General features: G+C 44.2%; 1 protein-coding gene across 4 annotated transcripts in view; it reads right to left on the bottom strand.

Annotated features, from left to right (window-relative positions):
• ARHGEF3 (Rho guanine nucleotide exchange factor 3) overlaps nucleotides 1–21,607 on the bottom strand; it is a 305,770-nt gene that overhangs the window by 67,793 nt on the left and 216,370 nt on the right. Inside the window, exon 1 of one of the 4 annotated variants that reach the window (XM_020887463.2) lies at nucleotides 2,207–2,477. The exons of the other annotated variants lie outside the window; for them this stretch is intronic. Within the exon in view, the coding sequence (XP_020743122.1) occupies nucleotides 2,207–2,302 (96 nt within the window). The 5' untranslated portion in view covers nucleotides 2,303–2,477. Of the gene's footprint in view, nucleotides 1–2,206; nucleotides 2,478–21,607 lie in introns of those variants that run through there. 4 annotated transcript variants of the gene reach the window in all.

Genomic DNA, 21,607 nt, shown 5'->3' with positions numbered 1-21,607 from the left:
CCCTGAAGGTTAAAAAGGACTTTAGATTAGCCAATCCTTCTTTTCAGCATAAGCACCTTCTTTCCACAAAGAAAATGATGCTGAAAAACTACCTGTATTGGAACTGACAGTCCATACCTAGCTTATAAACAAGGATATAATGTTTTTCAAAAGGCCAACTAGCATATGCTGTTTTTTAAACACAAATGCTGACGACACCTGCTGGTAGCAAATATATTTTAATTAACTGCCTGTGGAGAAGTGAGGCCTGCAAAGGAGGGCTGTCTTCTGAGCTGATATTGAAACAGCAAACGAGCCCCCACATTGCTTAGGTTTCTTTTTCTAACTCTGCCTATTGCCATTATCAGGAAGCGAAAATGCCAGATTAATGAAGCTAGGGGATGTACTGGATTTGCCTCCTTGGACTCAAGTATACAGTATATGAGATACTTCTACTCTGATTTAACCACTAGGGGGAAAATCCTAAATAGTGATACCTGAAAAATATTACCAACTTAAAAAATTGTTCCTCTCCCACCCTTATTCCTACACCAGAACATCCCCATAAAAGGAAATTAAGTCACATTTCATAATCTGGATCCAGCTACTGTGAAGAAAATTAGTATTTGACTTCTAGTGATACATTTCTCATATCACATTTGTTAGATACAGATATGTATTTTTTTTAATAAACAAGAAAAGAATAAGAAAAAATGAAGCATATGGGTTTTATACCTACACCTTTAGTCAAACTGCACAAAAATATAGGACTAAGTGATAGCAGGAAGGGACCAGAGTCTAGAGCTATCCTCATTCTTTTCTTTGACTCAATTCATTAATTAAACTCGGTTATGCTTCGCTTCCTTCCAAAAGGAATTTGAGCAGACACTAGCTTCACTGCTCCTACATTCATTAAATTGTGAAGTTCCCACTGAAAAGATCATATATCCATTCCAAGCCTGAACAACCTGACTTCTGTGCAGTTGCTGTCCTGTCAAAACTTCAGTAAGAGCCCAAACACCACTAAGACCATCACACTTCCACAGCTGCTGGGAACAAAAGCCCTTTGTGAAAATATACAAGTGAAGTGAGGTGTGGGACAGGGGTGAGAAGTTAGTCTCTACTCAAGTTATAGAAAGCTGATTACAACCTGAAACTGTTTAGAGTTGTGTCAGTGTGGAGTAGCTCTTGTTAGAGGCAATGAATCTTTGATGCTGTTCTCCCAAACATACATAATTCAGTGAACCAACTGCACACAGCTAAGCAGACCCAAGGGTGGCAGGTGGGTGGACCCCCAAAAGCACTGTGACAAGGCCAGAAGCACCCCTTCCCCCAGACTTTCCCCCTCATGGTGGGGCAGAGTAGAGATCTCGCAGACACCCATCAGCGGAAATGATGATCTGGGTTCTGTGGATCCTACCACAGCTTAGTCACAGCAAAAGTGCAGTCTAATGAAAGCAACTGCATTCCCCAAGACCCTCAAAAAAAGAAAGAGACACTTTCTCCTCCACCTGAATCCAACCTTTAAGGCCAGTGAGTTCTTTGCCAGAGATAAAACTCACAGGAGGAAAAGGCAGACTAAACACCAGCCAGGAGGACTCCCTCACCTCACCCTCCTGATACAGGAAAGCTACCAGAAGGGGAAATACTTCCAGTCTTCCAAGACAGCTTCCCATTGCCCCAGGGAGTTTAATTCATTTTCAGAATCCACATGCGACACATTCAGATTACTCATTTAGCTCCCAGACCCCCAACTGAATGATTCTCACTGGCCACAGGGACAAGCAGAGGTGCCGTGTCCTGTCTTTGCTGCCAAACAGCTGCAAGTCCAAGCCTGACAGGTGAGAGGCCCCCAGGGGTCCTCAAGAATGTTCCCCTGCCCTCCCCCAAACCTCCTGCAAGAGGAAACCTGTGCTTTAAGGGGTAGCTCTTCCCTGGCCACCGAGCCCATTGACGCAGTGTGAGAAAGTCCCTCTGTGGAGTGGATCCACAGTCTGTGAACTCTGCGGGATGCAAGAGACAGACAGGGTCAGAGAGATGGGGCCAGAGGTGGCGTTCTTTTGACCCACAGAGAGGGAGTGGAAGGGAGGCAACGAGAGAGAGACAAGAGTGTATGAGAGATGGAGAGAGAGAAAGAGGAACACAGAGTGAGCGGTGGGAAACAGTGCCACAGAGAGGGGGTGGAAAGAGCAAGAGATGCCCAGAGAGGTCCGGGTGAAGGCCCTACCTCGGCGTCCTTGGCTGGACTGCTGGCCGGGGGTACCTCCAGGCTACAGTTCGCTCTCTTGACCGTGAGGTAGAAGGGATAATCCTTGGCTACCATGGCGGCTGCCGGCCCTGCCCGTTGGGATGTCACCGCTGATCCGATAAGACCACAAAACTCCCAGGCGAAAGCGGGTCCCAGCTCCACGGTGCCGGCGGTGGTGGCGGCGGCGGCAGCAGCGGCTACACGGAGACTGACAGCCGGCTTCTTTAGCCTAGCTCCACCAGACTCAGGCGCACAGGCGAGAAGGGGGCGGAGCCTAGACAGAGCCCGCCCGTCTTGGGCGGGGAGTGGGCGGGGCCCCGCCAGGGGCGCTCAGGTGCCGCCCCGCGGAAGCCCACTCCCGAGCTGCGAGGGTATCCGGCCGCTGGACCCTTCCTCCCCCAGGCTCGGGGCTGCGCAGCCTAAGTGGCAGGTCCACTCGGGCTCCTTGGCCCTCGTGGGGTGGAAGAGGCAGCGGACAGAATGGAGGGTGAGGCGAAGCCGGGAGGAGGCAGGCGCCTTGGGGGAAAGTAAGCTCTTTAAAAAGCCCATATTAAGAAGAAGCGGTATTCTGCCTCGCCTTACTCATAGCCAGTCTCTCCATATACATATATATGGAGTATATATATATGTGTGTGTGTCATTGGAGTATAATCTACAAAGACTAAAATGTTCCCATTTAACTGTACCATTAATTGAGCCTTAATAAATGTAAACACTAGAATAACCACCTCCATGATCGGGACACAAAACCTTTCCACCACTTCCAAAAAGTATCCTAGAGCCCTATCCTCTGCACCCACTTTTAAGTATGAAGAGGCTGGTAAGAGGCCGCCTGCCACTCAGAAGAGGAATCTGATGGGGTGTGTCCAGACAAAGCTGTCCAGTGATGAGCCGACACTACTGGAGTGGGTTGCCATTTCCTTCTCCATAGGATCTTCCCGGCCTAGGAATCAAACCAGCATCTCCTGCACTGCAGGCAGATTCTTTACCACTGAGTCACCAGGGAAGCAACATGCCCCATCAGGGAGTGCTTAAATAAACTCTTATCGCTATGGAACACCACTCAGTTGCAGTCATTTTGAAGATGGGCCTGTGGGTGAGGCATGGAAAGATCTCTGAGGTATCAGGTTCAGTTAAAAAACTACTGCAGAGTAAGCAGTATAATGCCATTTGTGTTAAAAAAAAAATCTACAAATGACTACCATATATTTTCTATAGAAAAATGTAGGTAAATACCATTGAAAACCATTTGGAAGGAAACACAGCAAATTTTTGGTGGCCCAGATGGTAAAGAATCTGCCTGCAATGCACGGACCTGGGTTCAATCCCTGGGTTGGGAAGATCCCCGGGAGGAGGGCATGGCAATCCACTCCAGTATTCTTGCCTGGAGAATCCCCATGGACAGAGGTGCTTGGTGGGTTACAGTCCATGGGGTCGCAAAGAGTTGGACACGATTGACCAACTAAGCCCATCACAGCAAATTTTTATGGGGCTGAAAGGAGGCAGCCAGTTTCAGGGGAATTAAAGGTAGTGTACAAAGGAGAACTTCCCATTTATAGCTAATATGTTCTTAAAACTTTTACATGAATTGTTCCTTGGGAAATTTTTAAAATATTAAAATGATCATCACCTCAAAAGTTATTCTGTAGACTGCACTGTTGAGTTTTCTTCCCCTCCTATCAAAGTCATGGTCACAGCAAGTGGGGGGTCTATTCTTCTGACATCTCAGGTGTGCAGGAGGTACTGGGAATGGAAATATCTGGTCCCTGCTTAAGTGTTCTCTCCTCCAGCTGAGGCCAGAATCCAACAATTCCCACTTTCCAGGCAGGAAACCTCATGGTATACAGCCCTTTCATCCCAGGTACCAAACCCACATGCTGGCACTAAATGTGCCTGCTTTCTTGCCCAGGCAGTGTGGACAAACTGCCTTCAGAAGCAAAGAGAATCTGGCCCAGTTCTGCAGGTCTCGCTCTTGCCAACCACGTAAAGGAAGCTGCTGAATGAGTGAGGTTCAACCGACATTGAAGAGAGCACCTGATTTTTTTTCCTCCTCGAATGTACACCCTAAAGCAGTAGGAAGGAAGTGGCTGAAAAGGAGCTTTGGGATGGGAAAGAGTACCTCAGGACTACGCATCTTTCTCCTACCTGTATTCTTGAACACAGCTTTGTCCTTTTAGCCTGAACTGTGCTGATGGAGAGCTTCATAGATGCTCACTGCAAGTGTGGTCAAGTTTGAGGTGGGGAGTGAGGGGCAATCCTGTATCCAAGGGCAACCAACCAAAGCAGCCCCTGATTAATCCTGCCACCAAGAGTCTCACACAGGGCTCCTCTGGCTGCCAAGGATTTGAGCTGAAGCTTGCTCCTCATTCCCTTTCCCTCCCTGATCCTCTGGCCCCTGCAGGCCCACCGCCTCAACTAGGCAGGTGGCTCTGGCCAGTAAATTGTCCCTTCATGGATGGACTTTGAACCCTGGTGGAGCTGGCTTGGCACTGCCTTCCAGTTGGGAGTTTACAGCCAGCACGTGGTGAAGAAGAGAGTGACTCTGGTAAATTATGCCAGCCCTGGGGCTGGGCTACTCAGTGCAGGATTCTCAGGACCAAGGAGGAAGTCTGAGTAATGTAAATCTGCGCGTGCGTGCTAAGCTGCTTCACTTGTTTCCGACTCTTCGCACCCCTGTGGACTGTATAGCCTGCCAAGGTCTTCTGTCCATGGGATTTCTGAGGCAAGAATACTGGGGTGGGTTGCCATGCCCTCCTCCAGGGGATCTTCCTAAACCAGGGATCGAACCTATGTCTCTTATGTCTCCAGCATTGGCAGGCAAGTTCTTTACCACTAGTGCCACCCAGGAAGCACAGTGTAGTAATAAATCAACCCTAAGGAAGAAAGGGGACTTTAACCTCAACTACAAGTATCGTAGAGCAAAGAATAATCATAATGGTTGATGAAAAGGCTGCCATATCCACTTGCTCTTAAAACTTTTTTTTTTTTTGCCCCTCTTCAAAGAATGGAAGGAACCATAAAAAGCAACTGATATACATGGTGCAATATATGTGCAGCAAACTTATGTCTTTCCCACTGTCTATGCTAGGCAGAGGTAAAGAAAAAGGAAAAGAGAGACAGAGAGAGATGGCTAATGGCCAGTAACAATTTAAATAAGTGTGAAAGGGAAAATGGGTATCTGGATTTCTCCTTTGGGTGGTCTGATGCTTCCAAGCCTCTCACAGCTTGAGTGTCTCACCACCATAAATAAGATTTTGATGCTTAAAGACATATATTTTTGGCATAATAAGACCTATAAACTGAAACCAGCAATTTTGGGTATATGCAAGTCAGGGATGTGGTCCCTGAGACATCCAGAGGCTTTTCAAGGATACTGTTGAGTCCACGCAATTTCCACTTTCAGAACCTCCCTCGTGTGTGCATGATGCACAGCTCCAACATTAGCAGATGTGGAGTTTGGGCAATCTGCCTAGTATTCCAGCCGGAAGTGGCTATGGTCAAAGCCTTGATCAGAAAGCAGGCTGAGTTCCCGAGCACACCGCGAAGCTGGTGTCACAGTGGAGAGAAGTCTCCCCAGCTCTGCAGTGCTGCTCAGCTGAGTGGCCCCAGGAGCCCAGCATTCCCCGTTCTGCCTGTGTGTGTGTTTATGGGCTCAAGAACAACACTGCCTGAACAGTCAGCTTCACTCAAAGCAACGGCACAAAGTGCCTTTCAGAACTCGCCTTCGGCACAACCCGTTATAATCCTGTAAAATGCTTCACAGCCAGGCAGTGTTCCTCGCTAGCCAGAAGCCTGGAGACTGGAATAAAGAAGCCTGTTCTGCATTTCCAGGAACGGTGCCAAGAGCAGAGCCTGCATTCTCGCTTGGGCTGAGCAGGGCACGTTTGTGCTGCTGATGGAGTGGTGGGCTTCTACCCACAAGCCCGGCACTGGTTGCTAGCTCCTCTTAGACGAGCAGCCAGCCAGGCATGACTGGAAGGCCATCAATCAGCTCCCCAAATCCCACTGCCAAGACTGTGAGTGGAACAGGCCCAGCATGAGGCTAAAACTTCACAAGTTAAAGTGGTGACAGTCTTCTCAGCCAATGGGACAGCATTATATTGTTGTTGTCCTGACAGCATTATACTTAAAATATCTCCCACCCATTCCTGAGTCTCTATGGCAGAAAGGTGAGTAATACACACCTCCTCAAGAAATATAGCTGAGTTTGAAGCACAGCCTTTCACCTGTAACCTCTGCTGTGAGGTGAGCATTTGTAGGAGTGCAAGCGAGAACAGCAGATGTCCCAAAGCCCAGCCTTCAAACACAGAGCACCTCTGTCTGCTTCCTTGCCATCTGGAGCCATCTCGTCTACCTCTGCTAATCTGACACAGTCCTGCATGTACATGTTGGACACACGTGTGTACCGACCCCCCAGCTCCCCTTCTGTTTGGGGGACATTCCCAGCTAGTGACCAAGTTCCCTCTCCTCTCAGTAACTTCAGTCTTGATGGGAGAGGGTAGTTAAAAGCCTGAAGAAATTCTTGGAGTGAATTCTGAGAGATCAGAAGTGTGGTTTACTGCCAGACAAGTCAAGATGGCACAAATCATGTACTGATAATATCTAAAATCATAGAATCATCGAAAACCTCTCCCTTTGCCTGGGGATATGTTCACTGGCTCCAGGCTAGATTTACGAATATATATACCTGGATATTCTAAAGCTGGAAGACTTCATTCTTGCCTTCTCTCATAGATCTCATTTTCTGAAACAAGTCTGAAAAACTGGTTAAGTGACAGCATCTCTTTATCCCAGTAATGAGCTTATCTTGTGACTTATTAGCTATAATCCAAAAACAATCAAGATTTTATGTTTAAAAACAAAGAATGCAATGTGTCATGCTCTGATATAACACAGACAGGTACAATCATTATAGCAGTGATTCCCAAACGGGTACGATTTTGTTCCCTGGGAGACATTCGGCAATGTCTAGATGTTTTAGACAGTCACTGGGGGAGGGAGCTAGTGTCATTTAATGGGTAGAGGCCCAGGATCCTGGTAAATATCCTATAATGCACAGGACACCCCACCTCCCACCCTGCCCACAAACCGAAGAATTAACAGATTCAAAATGCTTATAATGTCACAGTTGACAGACCCTACATTAAAGAGTAGAGCTGATAAAAAAAATTAAAAAAAAAAAAAAAGGAAAAGAGTAGAGCTGAAACATGGCATCAGAGCCAGGATAACCTGTTGATATTGACCTCAGGGATATTGTCGCATTAGACCATGATCATTGGTTGATGTCAAATGTCAGTTTAGGCACAGTGGAGCTGCGAACAAAATGCTTGACTGCCAAGAAGCCTTAGGATATTGACATGTCTAGAATCTTTCCTTCATGCCCATACCTGACCCTTAACAGAATAACAGACTTCATAAAGCATGAAAGGAGAAAAGGATAAAGGAGAACATGAGTAAGGGAGGAAGGGAACAGAAGATTATCTTAACCTGTTTAAGATATGAAAATGCACTTGAAAACACCAGTGAAAATGGATAGGTAATTTAAGAAGAACTTGGAAAGGGGGAAGAAATGTTTCTAGCTTGGTTTTCCTAGGACAAACTTTCAATTCAGTTCAGTTGCTCAGTTGTGTCTGACTCTTTGCGACCCCATGGACTGCAGTATGCCAGGCCTCCCTGTCCATCACCAACTCCCGGAGTTTACCCAAGCTCATGTCCATTGAGTCGGTGATGCCATCCAACCATCTCACCCTCTGTCATCCTCTTCTCCTCTTGCCTTCAATCTTTCCCAGCATCAGGGTCTTTTCAAATGAGTCAGCTCTTCACATCAGACAGCCAAAGTACTGGAGTTTCAGCTTCAACGTCAGTCCTTCCAATGAAGACTCGGGACTGATCTCCTTTAGGATGGACTGGTTGGATCTCCTTGCAGTCCGAGGGACTCTCAAGAGTCTTCTCCAACACCACAGTTCAAAAGCATCAATTCTTTGGTGCTCAGCTTTCTTTATAGTCAGACTTGATAGGACAAACTTTACCAGCATATTTAATTATTTTAGGTGGCAGAAATGCAAATGTGGTGATAAAATTAAAAAAAGAAACCCAAAGGGTACAGCTTACTGTGTTTGTGATACATAGCACAGCCTGTGCAGTCAGAAACCTTTCCTCACCCAAGGTTTTACAATAAGAATGCTAACTTTTTAATCTGAGCTGATTACTATCAGAAGGCTTGCTTTGCTTATAGAACTTAAGCCAATCGTTAGAACACTTTTTGTACACTGAACTTTATGGAGAGCCTGCATTTAGTTGAAACTATTTCATATTTTTGACCAAAAATTTAATAAACTTTTTATATTCCAAAACTACTTTATTCTCTTTAGAATGCAGCAATGTATGCATCAGTAGGGTTTTTTTTTTTTTAATACTAATCACTGCACAGAGAAACTGGTATCTAAAATGTATCAGTTCTAGCTTTGGATAGTGGAAATGTTTTATTTTCGATCAACTACAAACTCAGCATCAAAGTACCATATTTCATCAAACCTAAGATGCCAAAGACTGAAATATGTTCTATTATCTTATGTACAGCCAAGAAAGAAAAAAAAAGTTGCCAATTACATTATAACACACGGTGAGAGGTGGGAGGGAGCTTCAAGAGGGAGGGGACATATGTACTCCTATGTTTAATTCATGTTGAGGTATGACAGAAATCAAACCAATATTGTAAAGCAATCAATCAATTAAAACTAAATAAATACTTTATAAAACAAAAAATTATAACACATGATCAATTGTAAAATACATCCAAATTCCAGAGAAGTTAAAAATGTGGGGAAAGTGTGGGTAACAATGAAATATAGTACTATTCATATCTTCTGGCCAGGATTTTGAAAACCTACACATTTATAGAAATGTGAATTGTGCGGATTTAGGGACAATAATTCCAGAGACCAGGTGCAGTGAAATCAACTGAGAAACTTACCAAATCCAGATTACTGGGCCCTGATTTGGATTAACTGAAGTGGACTCTTTAGCAGTGGACACGAGAAATCTGAATTTTTGATAAACTCCCTTCAAGACCATGGTTTGAGTAGTACAGTGTGAGTTAGAATTATCAGGAGACCACAGATCCTTGGTACCCAGGGGGAACGAGCCCACTGGCTGTAGTATCGCAATCCAGAACAGGCTCAGAGAGTGCCACTCATTTGCTCGGGCTGTACTAAGGAACAATACATGCCGCACAGCCCACTAAAAACATATGGGTGCATCAGGGACACAGCAAGAAGTATGCAACTCCGCACTCCCAGTAAACTACCAACTAAGCCACCCACCAGGAGATGGGTTCTGGCTCTTGGGACTTCGATTTACAGTCTCCTATCCAAAAGTTCCAACTAAAACCATGCTTATCTCTTCATAGCCAAGGGGCATGACTGCATTTACATTTTTAAAAAATTAGCAGCAGCAGTAGAGAATGGGAGGAGGGTGGTTGGCTTGAGATGTTTACTTGAAAAAGCCCCCGGGTTTATGGTGGGGTGGGGAGGGGACAGTGGCGTGAGGAGAAGACCTTAATTACAGAACGAGTTTAACCAGCACAGACAGACTCTGGGACTCCTAGCAAACCTGGTTCTCACTCATCTGGTGGGAGCGGAAGTCAGCTGCTGTGTGGTAGAAAGCAGCTCATTAGCTGAAAGTGTTCCTCTTGCTGTGGGCATCCCATAACACTACAGGGGGATGCGAGGCTGCTGGATGAGTGAGCTGAGGCACAGGAGCTTCTGAATTTTTCCATCTTACACCCAAAACCAAGCTCAGAAAACACAGGTCCCCACATGCCTGCAATTCAGACGGAACCCAAAGCCTATGCAACAAAAGGCTGAAGAAAAGCACCAGCTTCTAGTTCACCAACTTTTATTAGTGCATTTTTTAGTTCTTTTGCAAGACAAGAACCACCAACCAGATAGCTCCCTGGCTAATTCCTCTCCTCCAAGATGGTCCTCAGTCCCCCAGCAAGGGGAACCTCTACTGTGTACCCCCACAGTGCTGAGTCAAAGTGAAACTGTTAGTCACCCAGTTGTGTCCAACTCTTTGGGGTCCCATGGACTGTAGCCCACCAGGCTCCTCTGTCCATGGAATTCTCCAGGCACAAGAATACTGGACTGGATTGCCATTCCCTTCTCCTGGGGTTCTTTCTGACCCAAGGATCGAACCTGGGTGCCCTGCACTGCAGGCAGATTCTTTATCATGTGGGCCAACAGGGAAGCCCATTTCACTGATTACCTCTCCCTAATATTCATCTCGCTCATAATGACTGACTCAGCATGTCTCTACCTACAAAGGCACAAGGACCATAACTCTCTCAATCATCGCAATGGCTCCAGCTCCTTCTATCATTCTGGCTGGTGCATGGTCGAAGGATCCATTTTTGTTGAAATAAAAATTAAGTTAATTTTTATTAACTTAATGGAAAAATTAAGCAGAACATGTCATAGAGAAGGTAAATTCAGAGACTTTGTGCAATGAGGAAAGTTGTCTAAAGTTTCTGAGATGGGGGACTTTTCCCAGGTGTCCCAGAGGTTAGGACTTCACTTTCCAATATAGGGGGTGTGGGTTTGAGCGGCTAAAAACCCAGAACATACAATAGAAGCAATATTGTACCAAATTCAATGAAGACTTTAAAAATGGTCTACATAAAAAAAAAAAAAAAAAACTTAAAAAAGTTTCTAAGATAGGACCAAGAAATCATATGCAGAATACCACCATGGGCTGCTAACAGAAATTTTGAAAAGGAGACATGAGTCCCTTAATGAGCTTCTTGAAGAGTCCCAAACTCACTGAAACTACTTGTAGAGATGGCACCTGCAGTGTAAGGCTATGGGAGCCCTGTTGGATATTACTGTGAGCTTTTGGTTCCCTCCAGCTTTTTACAGACACTCACCAATTTACACTAACTTCTGAACAAGGCATACGTGCCAGGGAGATTGAAACTGGTGGCAAAGAGATGTCAAATAGGCTCTTTCTTCCCTTTCCTGTTCTAAGTGTCTGATTCCAGATTAAACTCTCTATATTTCTTTTTTCTTTTCAATTTGCCATGCTCATACCTAGTACTATTAACACAGAGAGTTTGTTCTCTTGAGGGGGGCCCTGGGTGGCTGACTTTCAAGGGGAAAGGGAGATTTTGCCAGTTATTTCTGCAGGATCAAACATGGTTCTGGTCTAATGTTGCCAGGCTGATGTGAAATTATGGACTTGAAAACGTTTTGTCCGAGGGAGCCGATGAGAGAGGAAGGCAACTTCTCTGCTGGCTGCTCTGCTCGTGCCCTCCCTGTCTGGGCCTCCTCACCTGGAGTCTGACAAGAGGTGCTTTGAGAGCTCACTCTGGCTTAGACACAGTATGCGCTGAACAAAACTCATCTGTCTGGGGGTGGGAGGAAGGTAAGAGAGAATTAAAATGGTAAAGCCAACATCACGTGGCTTCCTCCTTGAACTTTAATAACCCAGTGCTGCCTGCAGGCTCAGAAAAGCCATGTGCAATGGGTAGGTACAAGGATTGCTCTGGTGCCAGGAAAATGCAGTAAGACATAACTTTTTATAAGGTAAGCAATGAATAAACGCCCTGCAGGAACAAAAACAAAACAGCCTTTAACATCTCTGAAATTGGCAGCCAGATAGATGCCTGAAACCTTGGTTCAGTGCATCCACAATGCACAACAGATAAGACCACCTTCAACATTAAGTCATAGTCCAAAGGAAACAACAGCTGGGGAGGCCGAGTTTTTATGATTCTCAGCCTCTCGGGGCAGGAGGGGAATTCAACAATTCAGTCAGTATTTTCTTTGCCATAGCAAGACCCATTTTAATACCTGTTAGAGGTTTCCTACATGTCGGGCAATTTTTCTAGAATGTCTTCAAAAGGAAAACATTCTACAGTCTGCCTTGGTTTCTGAAAGAGCTGTCTTTCTCCCTGGGTTGGGGGTGGTTTTTTTTTTTTTTTTTTTGGTCTCATGGTATTATCAAGAAGATCTGAAACCACAATGCTTCATCTGGATTCTGCTGTTGTTATAAAAAGGCAGTTTGGGGTTACGCTTCACCCTCAAAAATGTTAAGGGAAGTGCCTGTCACCAACAGTCAAAAATAAAAACGAAAATGATGCTGGCAAAGCTCAAAAACCAAAGGGGTCAGCATTTTGCTTCAGTTTCCTGTTCATAAAACTTTATAAAAACAACCCACCCATTAAAGAAAAAAAGCCCACAACAATAGCTCATTATTCTTTTCCTAAACGCTTGCCTCATGCCACTCTGAAATTAGGTGCCATCACGTTTCCTGAGTTATGGGCTCCAAACACCACATCCCTTTCCTCCCTTCCGTGCCCCCACCCCACCTGGCATCGCTCCTGAATTCAGACACTTCTCCACTTTACGAGCTCAGCAGAGGTCGGTGCTGCCCCTCCTACCTGTCCAGAGGAGGCCAGGCATCTGCTCCAGCTGGAAGCAGGAATAACACAGGCTTCCTTCCCTCAAATTAATTTTCATTTCCTAAATAAGCTTTTAATATGGAAAGTGCAAAATTTCAAAGTGAAGGAAAAAAATTCCTACAGACTGCTCCAGTAAACTGATAATTATAAATGCACTGCCTCCTGACATTAATTTTTGAAGAATAAGGTATTTCCCTTCCACCCTCCTTCTACAATAACAGTAAAACTTTATGGAATATGTAACACCCCATCCTTCAGTACCTGGGAGAACACAGGGGAATACAAGTTCTAGAATAAGAAGCCTGAATGCAAACACCAAGGTTTCCACTTGCTGACTATATGACTTTGGACTTTATTTAACCATGCCAAACCTCAGCTTGGACCATAAAGAAGGCTGAGCGCTGAAAAATTGATACTTTAGAACTGTGGTGTTAGAGAAGACTCTTGAGAGTCCCCTGGACTGCAAGGAGATCCAACCAGTCCATCCTAAAGGAAATCAACCTTGAATACCCATTGGAGGAACTGATGCCGAGGCAGAAGCTGCAATACTTTGGCCACCTGATGCGAAGAACTGACTCATTGGAAAAGACCCTGATTCTGGGAAAGACTGAAGGCAGGAGGAGAAGGGGACGACAGAGGACTTGGTGGTTGGATGGAATCATCGACTCAATGGACATAAGTTTGAGCAAGCTCCGGGAGATGGTGAAGGACAAGGAAGCCAGGCATGCTACAGTCCATGGGGTTGCAAAGAGTTGGACACAACTGAGTGACTGAACAACAACAATAACTTCAGCTTAGTCAACTGGAAAATGGGGATATGAGAGTTTTAAAAAGTTTATCTTATTAGATAAAATATATACATGCATGCTCAGTTGAGTCCTACTCTTTGCAAGCTTGGGAAGATCCCCTGGAGAAGGAAATGGCAAGCTACTCCAGTATTCTTGCCTGGAAAATTCCATGGATGGAGGAGCCTGCTAAGTTACCATCCATGGGATCGCAAAGAGTCACATACAGCTGAGCAACTTCACTTCACTTCACTTCGAGACCCCTTGGACTGTAGCCCATCAGACTCTGTCTGTGGAATCCCCTACACAAGAATACTGCAGTGGACTGCCACTTCCTTCTCCAGGGGATTTTCCCAACCCAGGGATCAAAACCATGTCTCCAGTATCTCCTGCATTGGCAGGTGAATTCTTTATCAGTGCCACTACCTGGGAAGCCCATAGTTTAATGAGTTACTCTATATGTCAACATTTAAGGCACAAGGTAAGCACATAGTCTATACTGTTATTAACCTTTCTGGTATACAAATCATCCTACCCTCTCTTTTCTCAAAGAATCAGAGAGGAAAAGGTGGATTTGGGGATCTTTTCCACCCACCTTGCCTTCAAAGGGGTTAATTCTTTAAAGCAGGATTTCAAATATTGATTCAACTATTGGACATGTATAAAAGAAGAGGCATAGTGAAGAGTGAACTGACCTAAAAGTGAAAGCATTGGATCCAACACCAGTTCTACCACTAAATTTGCCATGTGACCTTGAGCAAGTCAATTAAACTCTCTGAGGTGCAGTTTCTTAAACTATAAAATATGGCAATTTAAAATTCCCTGATAGCTCAGTTGGTAAAGAATCCGCCTGCAATGCAGAAGACCCCAGTTCGATTCCTGGGTTGGAAAGATCCCCTGGAGAAGGGAAAGGCTACCCACTCCAGTATTCTGGCCTGGAGAATTCCATGGACTATATAATCCATGGGGTTGCAAAGAGATGGATACAACTGAGCAACTTTCACTTTCAAACATAAATGCTCATCTTCTGTGATCCTATAAAACAGCAAAGACTAAGCTGTATATAAAGTATTGCTTCAAATTTATGCTACTTTATTTCGGGGAAGAATCTAAAAGGGATAATATAACTTGCTGATGAAAGTATCCTTGTCTAAAATTAGCACACTGGGTACAGGCAGCCCACATTTTGGATTACTTTAGCATGATAAGCTGGATTTAAAAAAGGCAGAGGAACCAGAGATCAAACTGCCAACATCCGTTGGATCATAGAAAAAGCAAGAGAATTCCAGAAAAACATCTACTTCTGCTTTACTGACTATACTAAAGCCTTTGACTGTGTGGGTCACAACAAACTGTGGAAAATTCTTAAAGAGATGGAAATACCAGACCACCTTACCCGCCTCATGAGAAATCTGTATGCAGGTCAAAAAGCAACAGTTAGAACCGGAAATGGAACCATGGACGGGTTCCAAATTGGGAAAGGAGTGCATCAAGGCTGTATATTGTCACCCTGTTTGGTTAACTTCTTTGCAGAATACATCATGTGAAATGCCAGACTGGATGAAGCACAAGCTGGAATCAAGATTGTAGGGAAAATATCTATAACCTCAGATATGCATGTGACACCACCCTTATGGCAGAAAGCAAAGAGGAACTGAAGAGCCTCTTGATGAAAGTGAAAGATGAGAGTGAAATAGCTGGCTTAAAACTCACATTCAAAAAATGAAGATCATGGCATCCGGTCCCATCACTTCATTGCAAATAGATGGGGAAACAGTGAGAGACTTTATTGTTGGGGGCTCCAAAATCACTGCGGATGGTGACTGCAGCCATGAAATTAAAAGACGCTTGCTCCTTGGAAGAAAAGTTATGACCAATCTGTACAGCATATTAAAAAGCAGAGACATCACTTTTCCAACAAAGGTCCATCTACTCAAAGCTACGGTTTTTCCAGTAGTCATGTATGAATATGAGAGTTGAACTATAAAGAAAACTAAATAATACCAAATAATTCATGCTTTTGAACTGTGGTGCTGGAGAAGACTCTTGAGAGTCCCTTGGACAGCAAGGAGATCAAACCAGTCAATACTAAAGGAAATCAGTCCTGAATATTCATTGGAAGGACTGATGCTGAAGCTGAAACTCCAATAATTTGACCACCTGATGCGAAGAACTTATTCATTGGAAAAGACCCTGATGCTGGGAAAGATTGAAGGCAGGAGGAGAAGGGGATGACGGAGGATGAGATGGTTGGATGACATCACTGACTCGATGAACATGAGTTTGAGCAAGCTCTGGGAGTTGGTGATGGACAGGGAGGCCTGGCATGCTGCAGTCCACTGGTCGCAACAAGTCAAACATGACTGATCGACTGAATGGATAGTATGATAATATTTTATAACAGTTCATCAGAAAGTTCAGCTCAATGTTCTCATTTGTCAGGAAATGCAATGGGGAATATAGATTCTTAAAAATAACAAATGGCCAAGAAAACAAGCTTGAAACAGAGATTAGATTAACCATGAACAGAGAAACTGAAAGGAAGACGGAGCTCATCTACGCAGGGGATGGAACTGTCCGAAAATACACCACTGTCACTCAAAAATAGGCACTTGGCTTGCATGGTGCTTGTGTTATCTGTATGACATTTGGTTCCTACTGTGTCCCCTGCCTACAGGCCTGTTATGACTATGAGAGCTGTCTGTTTCCTCAGTGAGCAAGTCCTGCTGCCTCGTGGATTTTCCCCGGCTGTAACTTCCTTTCTGCCCTTTGGGTAGGCTGCCTAAGGAGCAGGAGCTTGGCCAGTTCTGTTCATCATGCAGATGGCTGCTGGCAGGAAGCTGAGGACCAATGCTCCTCAAGGCTGAGGGCTCTGTGCACCCCTGAGCAAACTTCTGATGCAAAATATTTACACTAATGCCACACATTTATAAAAAAACAATTGCTACTAAAGATATCTTGCAGCAACTTTTAAACAGTGTTCTACAAATAACAAATGGAACTAGAATAATTCACCAAATTATACACTTTATTATTTTTGAACAACCGTGTCTCCCACTTGACAGTAGGAGCTGTCTATGTCAGCTCCATAGAGGCAAGAAACATGACTCTCTTGTTCAGTGTCGTCGCTCCAGTACCAAAAGGTGCTTAGCGAGGGCCAGGGGCTTGGCAAGTGATGCCCACAGCGGACACTGACCAGGGGCCAGCTCTTCCAGGCACCGTGCTTTCATTTTCCATGCTGTCTCTCAGGTAATCCTTCTAACAGTCCAATCCAACTGAAGCACAGGGAGTTCAACTGACTTCCCTGAAGTCACAGAGCTAGTAAGGGGCAGAGCTGGGTTCAAATGCTAGTACTTTGCTTCTGGAACCTGACATTCCACAAATGAAGTGGAACATTAATTATCTATAGACCATTTGCAACTTGGCTTGTGTCTTAATACCAACACTGATGGTGCTGAGGGTCAAGGATGTGAGCCTATGTGATACAATTAAAGAAAGAACAGTTGAGCAAGAGTCAGGAGATCTGGGAGCAGATCTTAGCCCTGGACTCCTGCACTGAGTCTGATCAAGTCTGGTGACCTCTTTGCTCACCGCTTTCCCCTGCTGGTCAGTAAGGCTTGGACGGTCATTCAGGCCCCTGACACTTACAACTCCTAAGTACTAGAGTCATCCTAGATGTAGTCTTCTTATCCATCCAGACAACTGCAGGTCACACAAGTATGCCTCTGCATCTTTCAACAAGGGAGAACCACCAAAATATCTAAAATAATCAAGCACGTTAATCTCTCAGAGGCTCAGTGCCCTGATCTGCAATTAGAACATAATAGTACCCACTTCAAAGGGTGGAGGTGGAGATTAGAGAGAGGCCAGGAAGGGGGCTGACACACAGTAGCAATTTCATAAACAGTAGCTTGGTTTATGATGGTTCTGAAGACAGCTGGGAGGTAAGTCTGGAGAAAGAAAGAATCTCCTCAAAGCCTAGGAACCAGCCAACCAATCGAAAAGACCACGCTGAAACAAAGATGTTTTAAGACATTTCTAAAAGTGGAGTATACATATTTCCCACATCCCCAGAGCAAGGTTCTGTATGGAATTCTCTTTCCAAAAGTGAGTGATGTGGACAGGTTTGAATTAACGTTGGATAAAGCAAAAAGGATCCGCTGGGATGGAGGGCACTGACATGGGAATGCTATAAAGCTAGAAAATACTGTGAGGCTGCCATTAGCCCTATTGCTAGGGCTGTGACAGGCACATGATGCGTATTACCTACTGAATCCTCACAACTTGCTGAAGAGGGTGCTCTCCCTGTTTTATAGACGAGGGCGCAGAGGCTTGACTGGCTCAAGGTCACACAGCTACTAAAGAGCCACATCGTCATGTAGTCTGCCCAGAACACTGACACTCTTGCCCAACAGCTGCAACCCCTTCTGAACATGCTCAGATTCACAGGGCGGCAGTCTCTGTTCATGGGGTGGCTTTACAGGTAGGACATGTGTGGGCTCAAGTGACATTGGGTTTCAGTCACCATCAACCCACCAACTCCCGGCAGCTATGGACAAATCATTCAACTTTCCTGGATCCTGTTTTGATCAAACAGAATATACTGCATCCAAGTATTTCAATGCAAATTGTGTGGAACATTAACCACTTACATTTTATACCCAGGTGGTGAGGGATAAAAGAACTAAAACATGAGGTGACCCCCTGTGTGGTATCCTGGTTGGGGGAAGGAATGGAATATGTTTGTTAGCAAACACAGAACTGGGTGATTCTTCATTTCCCTTTCATCTTGAAAATTCAGAAATTCTACAGAATGTTACGTGATAGGGAAAGAGAAAGGGGAAGAGAGGGACTTAACGGGAATCATGGGGGGGAGGTAGCAGGGTTAGTGGGGGCGTTTATCTTGAGGTGTGTTTGCATAGCAACCAATGTACATACCTAGCTCGTAAGCTTATCTGGGGTGCTTTGGGGTGGGGGCAGCTGGTGGATATGATGGGCCTGGAAGCTAAGTCTCTCTTAAATCACCATTGTTGCATACAGCAAGCTATCCACGATGCTGGTAGATTTGAGTATAAAGGAAAACAGACCTAGATCAAATTGATAGAAGGTAAGCTGCTGCAGAAGATGTATGACTATGTGAAAAATGCTAACAATGTCTTTCTTTTATTCTCAGCCACCCACTCCCCATAAGCCATTTTCAATCTCAAGATCAATGCTTTTTCATGTGAATGAGCCCATGTCTTCCAGTGGGATAAACCACAGGTAAACCTTCCCCGGCCTGCATCCCACGCGCTTGGAATCTGAACAAAGGTGAGCTGAGCTGTCTGGGAGCTAAAGAATTCTTGTTTTCATTTGTATCCTTGCCCAGGGTAGTGACAAATATTGTTTCATGAGTTTCCAGCTTAGCTTTAGAGCTCAAAGGATAAAGTGCTTCCACAAGAAAGGAGAAGAAAGAAGGTAAGAGAATAAAAAATAAAATTAATATATGTTGTTGTTGTTCAGTCACTAAGTCCTGTCCGACTCTCTGTGACCCCATATACTGCAGCATGCCAGACTTCCCTGTCTCCTTCACTATTTTTCCCCCCTTCATTCAAATAGCAGAGGTTTTTCTTCTCAGGAAAGATGACAGCGTACAACCTCTGTCAGACCTGCCAAAGTCTCCCTCTGGTGATATGAGGGTTAACAATAACCTCAAGGAGTGCTTTCAATATTTTTATTTTAAAAACAAAGTAATTTGGGTCTTCTGACTCCCAGCTCATGTTTCTTTCATGAAATCAGATTGCCTGATGAGTCATGTTCCCAGGCCACAAAAAAGACTGGCACTTAATTAATGCTCCAAAAATATTTGTTGAATTAATTAAAGAACAAAAGAAAGAAAACAGTTCAGAAGATAGATACCAAAGGGCATCAACAGAAGAGGATCAACTGGCTAACAGTGGAAGTCTTCTGTATCTTTGAACTCTTATCCACAATAGCCCATTCCTCTGCCTTCTCAGCCTTTTCAAATATCACCTATTATACAGTTCCTCAATCAAGATTTTCTTTTGAGAAATCTTCCCAGATCAACCCAACCCATAGGAGATGGTTTCATTTCTTGAGATCTAACCATTCTTATTATCTGCCACTCATCAACCATGTTCTGCCAGGTGCCAACTTTTGAAATTAACATTCTAGAGCCACGTAACTTTTCTGATTATCTTCCCACCTAGAACTCCTGGAGGGCAGGGCCAGTCCACACCTACCTCTGGAACTACTCTTAGGGCACTGAAACAAAGAAAGGGTGACTTCCAGAGCAATGACTAACTATACTGGAGTATTTTTAGGCTAATATAATCACTTAATTTTATATTCAATTTCTTCCAACTAGTTTAATAGAATCTCAATGCTGCTTGTCCTCCTACTGCCAGGAGAAGCCAATAACCATTGGCATCTGGTCAACTGCATAAGATTCTACACAGGAAAGGACTGTAACAATTTGCTCTCCCCTCAAAACACCCCATTAATGACCTCCCTGGCAGCCCCGTGGTTAAGACTTTGCCTTCCAATGCAGGGAGTGTGGGTTCGATCCCAGGTCAGGGAGCTAGGATCCTACACGACCTAGACAAAAAGCTAAAACAGACAACAGAAACGATATTGTAACAAATTCAATAAAAACTTTAAGATTGGTCCACATAAAAAACAAATCTTAAAAAAAAAAATCACAACCTAACATCCCCATTAAAATTAAGTGAGATACTTATTAAACCTCCAGATCTACACATCAACTTACAGAAAGCAGAAGGAGAAAAGGGGAAAGTTAAGCCACACCAGGACTCCAGGATAGAAGACAGTCCACAAGACAAATGACCTGGATTCTTCAACAAATCAATAGCAAGGGGGAAGGGGAAATGGGGCAGTTTTACAGAATGGCAACCATGAGAAATGGGTAGGACATGCTGGGATCCTGATTCAAACAGATTAATTGAACAAGGACCTTCTGGAGACAAGTTAACAAAAATTCCTTAGTATCACCTAAGATGAAGCCTCAAAGACAAATGTGAATTTGGAGACATTTGACTTTGGACTTAATATTTGATATTAAGGAATTCTTGTTAGTCTTTTTAAGTGAGATATGGTGTGGTGGTTATGCAAAAAAAAAAAAAAAAAAAAAATGTCCTCACCAGTGAGCGCCGTGTACCGGATTCCTGATGAGTGAAATGATGAAATGACTTGAGGTGTTCTAAAAGCACAGGGAAGAGGTTAACCATCGTGGATGCTGGATGCTGCGTGAGTGGAGGTACTAATTACACTATTTGCTCCACTTTTTCAGTGTGGGCAGATCACAAGGTATCGTGTTTAACATGCTAAATTGCCCAACTTAGGAAATTATAGTTTCCAATGCCGGTGAGGGTAGGCTGAAAATGACACACCTGGAACTTTTCTTTCTGCTGGACAGTGTGACATGTGGGACCTGAGCCAGTTCCCCAGTGTGGGAGCTTAGTTCCCCACCAGGGTTCAAGCCTGTCCCCATTGGACTGCCAGAGAAGTTCTTAAATCTTTTTTTTTTTTTCTGGCTGAGCTGCATAACAAAGAATTGTTCACAAGAGTAAACAACAACAACAACAACTGGGAAATCAAGAAATGTCAATCTATAGAGGAAGAACAGTATAAATATGCAATTATCCTGGCCTAATATTCCTACGTGTGTGAATTTACCAGAAGAAAACACTCTTAGTGCACTGTCGCTTAATAGTGATGAACTGGAAATAATGACAGACTAGCTACTAAATATGGAGAAGACTTAATCTACCAGGAGCTATGTTTAAGTACTTCAAGTACATTATTTTCCTTCACACAATCCTCTAAGAAAAGTATCATCATTTTCCCCAGCAAGATGGTATAGCTGAGAATTGGCAGAGCAAGAAATCCAGGTCAGGCAGGCTCCAGGGCCCACGATTTTACAACTCTGCACTGAGTTACCCTGGAATCCAAGTGTCAGACAACAGGAGATGTTTACTTAAATTACAGAACACCCACTGGTGACACTGTAAACATTAACAAGTATACCTGTGAAGTCAAGCAACATGAAAAATGCTTAATTAAACAAGAAGCAAGATGAGGAATTCCCTGACAGTCCAGTCATGTAGGACTCTGTGC

Source organism: Odocoileus virginianus, chromosome 26, assembly GCF_023699985.2.
Source record: "Odocoileus virginianus isolate 20LAN1187 ecotype Illinois chromosome 26, Ovbor_1.2, whole genome shotgun sequence".
NCBI classification, from domain to species: domain Eukaryota; kingdom Metazoa; phylum Chordata; class Mammalia; order Artiodactyla; family Cervidae; genus Odocoileus; species Odocoileus virginianus.
The sequence above is the reverse complement of the archived record's forward strand: the minus strand, read 5'-3'. Positions and strand labels throughout refer to the sequence as shown.